The 7,632-nt window shown below is 56.5% G+C and overlaps 1 protein-coding gene across 1 annotated transcript in view; it reads left to right on the top strand.

Annotated features, from left to right (window-relative positions):
• The first annotated feature begins 491 nt into the window (after positions 1–491).
• Positions 492–7,632, top strand: part of CAPN9 (calpain 9) — an 18,994-nt gene continuing 11,853 nt past the window's right edge. The window contains exons 1-2 of the mRNA XM_034663574.1: positions 492–786; positions 6,544–6,613. Of these exons, the coding sequence (XP_034519465.1) occupies positions 574–786; positions 6,544–6,613 (283 nt within the window). The 5' untranslated portion in view covers positions 492–573. The remainder of the gene's footprint in view (positions 787–6,543; positions 6,614–7,632) is intronic.

Here is a 7,632-nt window from a genome sequence, read left to right as displayed (position 1 = left end):
GCCCACAAAGCCGAAAATATTGACCAACTGGCTCTTTACAGAAAAAGTCTGTGGACCTCTGCTCTAAATCAAAATGAGGCGGTCCGAGAGCGAGCTGGGTAAGCTCCGTTCATGTAATAGGTGCCATGACGGTTCACTAAGCTCCCTTCCAACTACAAAACCCTGCAGCTCTCTGACTTCAGATGTGATTCAAGACCACACAGTACGCGCTCCTCCCGCAAAGCAAACGCTGCCTGCCACCTCCCAGACTGATTTGCTTTCTTGCTCTCTTTTCCCATAAAGCCATCCTCTCTCTCCCACGGAGTCTGCCCAGTGCATTGAGCAGAGTTTGCTGCCTCTGCCTGGAACTGGCCCAGGCTCACTCCTCCCTCTGGGTCTGCAGGAGCCCCTGGGAGGGCAGAGAGCTCTCTCTACAGTTTGCCATCAGGGTGTGCCTCATATCAGTCTTTGCAGGGAGGTTCCCAGGCAAACAGGAGGAGGCCAAGGGCCACCAAGCCCTGGTTTCCCTGAGCTGGCTCCTTCTTGACCAGCACGCTCATCTTGTGGACCGAGCCCACCAGCAGGGGAGAGGCCATGCCTTACCTCTATCGGGCCCCAGGGCCCCAGAAGCACCCGGTTCCCAAGGATGCCCGCGTCACCCACTCCTCAGGCCAGAGCTTCGAGCAACTGAGGCAGGAGTGCGCACAGAAGGGCGTCCTGTTTGAGGATCCAGACTTCCCAGCCAACAACTCCTCTCTCTTCTATAGCGAGAGGCCCCAGATCCCCTTCGTGTGGAAACGGCCCGGGGTGAGTGCAAGAGGAAGTGGTGGGGGTGGCAGGCAGGGTGTGGGCAAGGCAGAGGCGAGCAAAGAGAAGGAGGGTGGGGGACGTGGGTTACACACAGACTCATCTGCCAAGTCTACCCTCGAGATGCTGTGCAGTTTGCAGAGGGAGTGACATGCAGGGGGCTTCACCAGCAGGCCAGGGATGCTCCGGGGCCATGCCCAGGGTGTCTGGCTGCACCCCGCCCCCAGCTCTCGGACTCCCACTGAAGTGAGCCCGGGACTGGGACCCTGAGACAGAGAGGGGCTTGTCATTAAGTGGTGAGTGGGAGACAAGTCTCAAATGACAGGTTCTATGGGAACCCAAAGGCAAACATGAGAGCTGGGTGGGCTGCAGTGTGGCCCGGTGTGCTGAGGCTGCTGGGAGGCATGTGGGGTGCCCAGGAGCTTCTGGCTGCAGCCCTGGATGATCAGTGTGGATGGACACTCACTCAGCAAGTGCTCAGCACACATGTGATGGATGGAACACTTGGGAAACAGGGTCTCTCTCCACAAACCACGGATGTCCCTTCCCAGAGGGGAGCCAGTGTCCGAGCTGCCCTACCCTCAGCAGTCTGGAGGGGATGGTCCCCAGGGGCGCCAGCTGGTGCCTCGAACAAAGAGTCAATATTTGCTGTGCTGGATTAGTCAGGCCTTGACCTCCGCCCTAAGGATGCCGGCTGTCATTCCTTCCCGGTGGGGACCAGCCTGGGGGCGGCTCCTGTGGGGACAGGTTTCTATGGACAAGGGGAGTGCAAAGAGGGCTGGACAAAAGGTGAGACCCTGAGTGCTGGTCCCACCCTCCCACTGATTTGTCCCACGATTGTGGTCCTGGCACTTAACATCTCCGAGCCTCAGTCCCCTCACCTGTGATGCAGGAACGGGCAGTGTATATCCGATGTCCCCCAACAGTCTGCAGCCAGTGACAGCGGATGCCATGATTGCTATTATGGGTGTCCCCCCAGAGCACTGCCACCGACGGCTACAGGACCTCCTCTCCGGACCCCACACAAACAGTGCCCGCAGGACGTTTATCAGTTTATCACCCACGCCCTCTCAGGATCAACCCCTGCGGAAGGACAGGGAGAAGGAGTGGGCAGACGAGCCTCTGGGCTGTGATGTGGCCCCATAAATGGCCCCATAAAGGCCTCAGCCAGCTGCATGGGGCACCCTGGAGCTGGGATGGACCCTCAGAATTGCCTTGTATAGGGGTGACAGTGTCACCTGTGTCTGTGCCCCTCACGGATACCCTTGAAAGCCATGACCTTGGAAGAGGTAGCTTTCTCAGCACCCCTAACAGAGGGAACGAGCCGACCCTTCCCCGCTGATGGGGGGTCTGAGCTGTGCTCCACACAGAGCCTCACTTTCCTCTTCCACAAAAGGGGGGGTCATAACGCTGCCGGCCCTGTAGGCCTGTTGCAGGGATTACCGTGTTAACGTGTAGAGGAGGCAGAAAAGAGCCCATAAATGAGTGTCCGGGACTGTGGTCGCTCTAATGTCATTGTAACCAGACACCGGCCCCTCCCCAGTGGAGGACGGCGCCTTGGCTTGTGGTCTGCTCCGCCACCCCCTGGTTTAATGTGTAATTCTGCTCCCGCGTACAACTCACCCTCTCTTTGTCGAAGTTGGGATTTCTCCAACATAAAAGCTGGATGCACACAGGCCAGCGTGGAGGATGCCTTTGTTCCCAGTCGTGGCATGGAGCAAGGGCCACTGGGACCCCCGAGGGAGTCGAGTCCCAGATCTCAGCTCTAGGAGGTGGTCTTCTTCACTGCTGATCTCTCTCAGGGTTGCCCCCAAGGATGAGTGAGACCGCTGTGCCCTCGGGCCCCTCCACCCCCAGCCAAGGGCAGACCGATTTCTAACTCAGGTCTACTGCTGCTGTCCTTCCTATGGATTCGTTCCCAGCATCTGTTCTGCCATTCACTTTGCGCGACACTGAGACTGTCCCTCCTGTCCTCATTCCCGGAAACACACCTATCTGTTTGCAATCCAAGGGGCCAGGGGTTTTGCAGACTTCTTACAGACTAGTGTGAAATCAGCAGCAAGGGGCTGGGTGGGGGTGAGGGTTGAGATTCCTCTTGCACGACGGAGGGCCAGGGTCCCTGGTAAGTGGGTGGGCAGGTGGCAGGAAGGAAATGCTAAGCGTTGCCCATGTCCCTCCAGAAGGTCTTTGTGGCCTGGGCGCGGTTTGCATGTCTGCTCCGCACATGAGTGGTACGTGGTCGGGGAGAAAGTGCAGAGCTGCCCCATGGGACCGTGGGGCGCGGTGCCCTCCCCAGTACCACCTTCTTGTCAAACACAGCTGTGCTCGCAGGCGGGGGAGTGAGCACCAGCGCAGCCTGGATCAGAGCAGTCAAGGGGACAGCAGAGGGCAGAGGCCATCCGGGCTCGCCCTCCAGAGAGCGTGAGCTCAGCACTGAGGGGGATCACCTGGGGGCCTGCAGTGGGGGTGGGGCGACAGGCTGTGCTGGGAGAGAAGGTGAAATCCCCTCCAGTGAGCCTCTTGGAAAGGGCTGTGTGGGAGAGAAGGGAGGAGCGTGTCTGGAGTACAGAGAGCCACCTGGCAGCCAAGGGCCTGGCTTCCTGGGCCGCAGCCTGACTTTCTTAGCTCACAAGCACTTCCTTTGGCCTTTTTCTCCTTGACTCCCTGTCTGTCTGCATCCTTCTGCTTTCTTCTATGCAATGCCCTCCCTAACTTCACAGCCTAAACCCAGGATACTTTTGCTGAAGATGCTTGTACCCCTCTAGCCCAGGCTGAGGGCCCCCTGGCGGCCTGTGTACACAGCGGCCCGTGGCCACGACTGCCCTGCACACTGGGCCTGCCGCTCCCTCTGTGCCTCCAGGGACACCCCCGGGCCCTCACAGCCCTGGGTAGCACACAGCTGTCAATCACAGGGCCCAGCCTCTCCGAATTCATTAGAAACGCGGCTTTTCCCCTTTCAACTTAATGACTAAGTAACGTCTGTGTGCGTGGCTGAGCCCCTGATGACGCACAAAGTGAACTGATCAGGCCCCAAGAGGGAACATTCCAGGACACCTGGTCCTCAGGCTGGGTTCACTTCAGGTTTGTCGAGACTCCTCTGATCTTCCTGTCACAGACCATGACAGGTAACCCTCCTCCTCAACCCCCAAACAGCATTTCTTAAGAACAAATGTACCTCTGGGCCGTCCACACACGCGGGCTGCCCAGGCACGAATGCAATACCTCAGAGTACGCACAGAAACAATGTGCATGTGAGACGGACGCACGGACCATACAGACGCAAGCCACACGCGCCTTGCACGTGAGACCCACATCTGTCAGCATACATGGCCACATGGCCCGTGGCCGCACGGCCGCCCCTTCGGCTCGCCCCTTCAGGGAACCCCGGGGTGGCGCGCGGATTCACTGGCTCCCAGGAGCACTGGACAGACCCCTGTATCAGCCACACAGCTGGGGACATTGGGGACCTCACCACTTCACACCGGATGGCTAATTTCTGTTCACTTGGTGAGAGTGTCTGTGTTTTCTCCTTTTGTATTTTTCTCCATCCATCCACAGTTTGATGCAATTTGATAAAACTCTCCTGGACAAAAACGACAAGCTGCAAGATGGAGCCAAGAGGCAGTGGCAGCTTCGGGCACAGTTGGCGCAGTTGGCGGGTGGGCCAGCCGAAGGCGGGCAAGGGGAGGGTCGCAAGAAGGTGGTGGGGCTCCTCGCCCACAGCCCATCTGGCCTCTGGGAGGCCTACCGTCTGCCACAGACTGCGGGGCGGGATCTGCCAGCCTTCAGAGTCCATTTTCCATCCGCGATGGGGATGAGGGCCCTGGCGGTGGGAGTTAGGCTGGCTAGAGCCCTGCTCCCTTCATAGGGGTTGGCTGCCATGGGAACTCCTGGGCTGCCTTTCGGAGCAGGGGCTCCAATACACATGTGCACCCGGCCCCGAACGTCCAAGATGGAGGAAGGTGGTCTGTGCCTTACGTGACAGAGGGAGACAAAGCCTGGAGAAGCTAGATGGTGTGCCCAGAGCCCCTGTGTTGATCGGGGCGGGCTCCGGCGGGGAGCGCGCTTTCCCAGGCTGGTTTGCACCTTCCCACTGGCCTGGCCCAGAGCCACCTGCAAACACCTGAGCAGAGGAGCAGGGAGAGCGAGTGTGAAAGGTCTGCATGGGCCAGGAGACTGGCCTGGAGGAGCTGCCCCCACCCCCGTCCACGGCCCTGCCTGCCACTCGGGAGACAAGGGTCATCCAGTGACGAGTCTCCTGTCTCCGGGCCACAGGCGGGAGCTAAAGGCGGGGTTGGGGTGTCGGTGGGACCTCTGCCACGCCTGGGTTTGTGGTGAGCCGACGGCACAGGGTTCATCAATTCTCCTGACCCGTTTACTGAAATATTGGAAAAACAAGCCCACGCGGTGCTCTCTGGGCAGATGCTGGGGGTGTCCAACCCTCCAGAGGCGGGCCGTCCTGGGGGCTGCACAACAAGTGCGTCATTTTACACTTTGGCTCTTTGTCTTAAGAAATCCCCCTTCCTACAAAGAAATTGCCATCCTCCTGCTATGAGCAGGGACACAGATCAGAGGAGAAGTAGGGTCCTGGGAAGCTTGCGGAAGACCGTTCAGGGCAGAGCTGCCCCCGGGTCATCCACCCACGTACTGGTCAGGACTTCTGCCTCCAGTCCTGTTTCTGGAAAAGGGTGGGAAAAACCCCTTCCTCAGCCTGCATTCAGATCCTGTTAAAATGACCGAGCATCTGCTGTGTGCCACAGCTTTCCTCTATATCTGAGGATTTGTTGTTTCCTCTCCCTGGGCTCTCACATGACTCCCTACTCAACTGTCTGTTCCCCGAGAGGCCCTCCCTGACTGTTCCAGTTCACACAGCCCCATCCCGCACCAACACCTTCCATCCTGGTCCTTGCCACTCCAGAACGTGGATGTCCATGCACGGGTTTGTGACTGGTCCCCAGTCACTCAGCAGCTGAGGAGGGCAGGACCTTTCTCTCTCTTGTTCTTTGCCATGGTCCCTGTCAGGAATGGAGACTACTGCCTCAGCAAAATGCAAAGAATATATGAACTTTATATAACTGCTTTCAAATACTTTTTGTTAATGCTTTATACATATCTCTTTCTACACATATGTATATATAAGTAATTATGTACACATAATAATACAATTATGTGTAATATAAAATAAAATATATGTAATGCACTGAGGTAAAGTCACATGAGAGATATATGCACGTATCTCTCACTATATAGTGTATATGTGTGTAGACATATATATACATAAATATATACACACGATGCATATTTTAAAAAAGAAAGAAGTTGGGTGGGTGAGCATGAATTTGTATTTAATCCCAGGCACTGGTCTGTGGTGTATGTATTACCTCATTTTAAGATGAAGAGTTTGAAGCCCACAGAGGGTATAATGCCCGTGAGTGGAGAGTCAGGATTTGAACTCGTGTCCCCCCCCCACCCTGCCCCGACTGCTAGCCCAGGGCCTGAGTGGCAATGGGAATCTTCAATTCATGGTCCTGCTTTGCAGCCAAGCATGGCCGGAGTTGCTTGTTTGGCACTGACGGGCTGCCCAGAAGGCAGGCTGTCTCCCCAGGGGCTGCCGTCTACCAGAGACAGGCCCAAGTTTGTGGCACCCCTCCATGGGAAAAGAATCAAATACAGGAAAAAGCCCTCTGCTCCCAGAAAGGAGAGAGACCCTGAGCCCGCTCCAATCACACTGGCCCAGTAATGCCTTTGTTCTTCCAGGAAATAGTGAAAAACCCAGAATTCATTCTTGGAGGGGCCACCAGGACAGATATCTGCCAGGGGGAGCTCGGTAAGTGTGAGGCATGGAGCACGGAGAGAGGGGGGTTGGAGCGAGCACCCCGGGGGGCCAGCAGGACAGGGTCTCTGAGCTGCCACCATGGCAAGAGCATCAAGGGACCCCTGGAAACCCGAAGGGCACAGGGTCTGGGGGAACATCTCTGCTACCACCTGCTACTTCCTCCCCTCCTTCCTCCCAGTCTGCCAGTCTGCTCCCCCAGATGGAGCCTCATGGACTCCAGGCTCCTCGTATTCTTTTTTTTTTTTTTAAAGATTTTATTTATTTATTCGACAGAGATAGAGACAGCCAGCGAGAAAGGGAACACAAGCAGAGGGAGTGGGAGAGGAAGAAGCAGGCTCACAGCAGAGGAGCCTGATGTGGAACTCGATCCCATAATGCCGGGATTACGCCCTGAGCCGAAGGCAGACACTTAACCGCTGTGCCACCCAGGCGCCNAAATGCTGGGATCACGCCCTGAGCTGAAGGCAGACGCTTAACCGCTGTGCCACCCAGGCGCCCCAGGCTCCTCGTATTCTTGTGCCCCTGGGGGCGGATGTGCCTCCAGTGTGGGGCTCAGTTCACAGGGAACAGAGAGAGCCACGGCGCTGGTCTGACTCCCTGCACATGACACGGCTAGTACTTGCAAGCATTAACTCGGTCCTGGGTCATCTTCCCAGTCACCCTTTTTACAGATGGGACACTGAAGCTGAGGGAGGCTGAGCAACGTAACTCACAGAGGGGATGGCGAGGCAGTCAGGATCTGAACTTGCTCTTAACCATTATGCCACACTGCCCCCCAGGGACTCAGGCTTTGTGGGGTTCCCCAAGGAGCTTCACAGTCCCCTTCCTAAAAATTGATCTAAGAGTACCCCTAAGTCTGTTAAATTGCTTTTCAGGATTTAGTTCAAAATTGGACTGGCTTTACCTTTATTCTATCTATGAAAAATGAACAAACAACAACAAAAACTCCTAAAAAAGAAAAAACCACCAGTGGAGCGACAAGCTTACAAGGCCCGGCCTACAGCGAATTA

The sequence above is a fragment of the Ailuropoda melanoleuca genome, chromosome 6, assembly GCF_002007445.2.
Source record: "Ailuropoda melanoleuca isolate Jingjing chromosome 6, ASM200744v2, whole genome shotgun sequence".
In the NCBI taxonomy this organism is placed as follows: Eukaryota; Metazoa; Chordata; class Mammalia; order Carnivora; family Ursidae; genus Ailuropoda; species Ailuropoda melanoleuca.
This window is presented reverse-complemented; position numbering and strand designations above follow the sequence as displayed.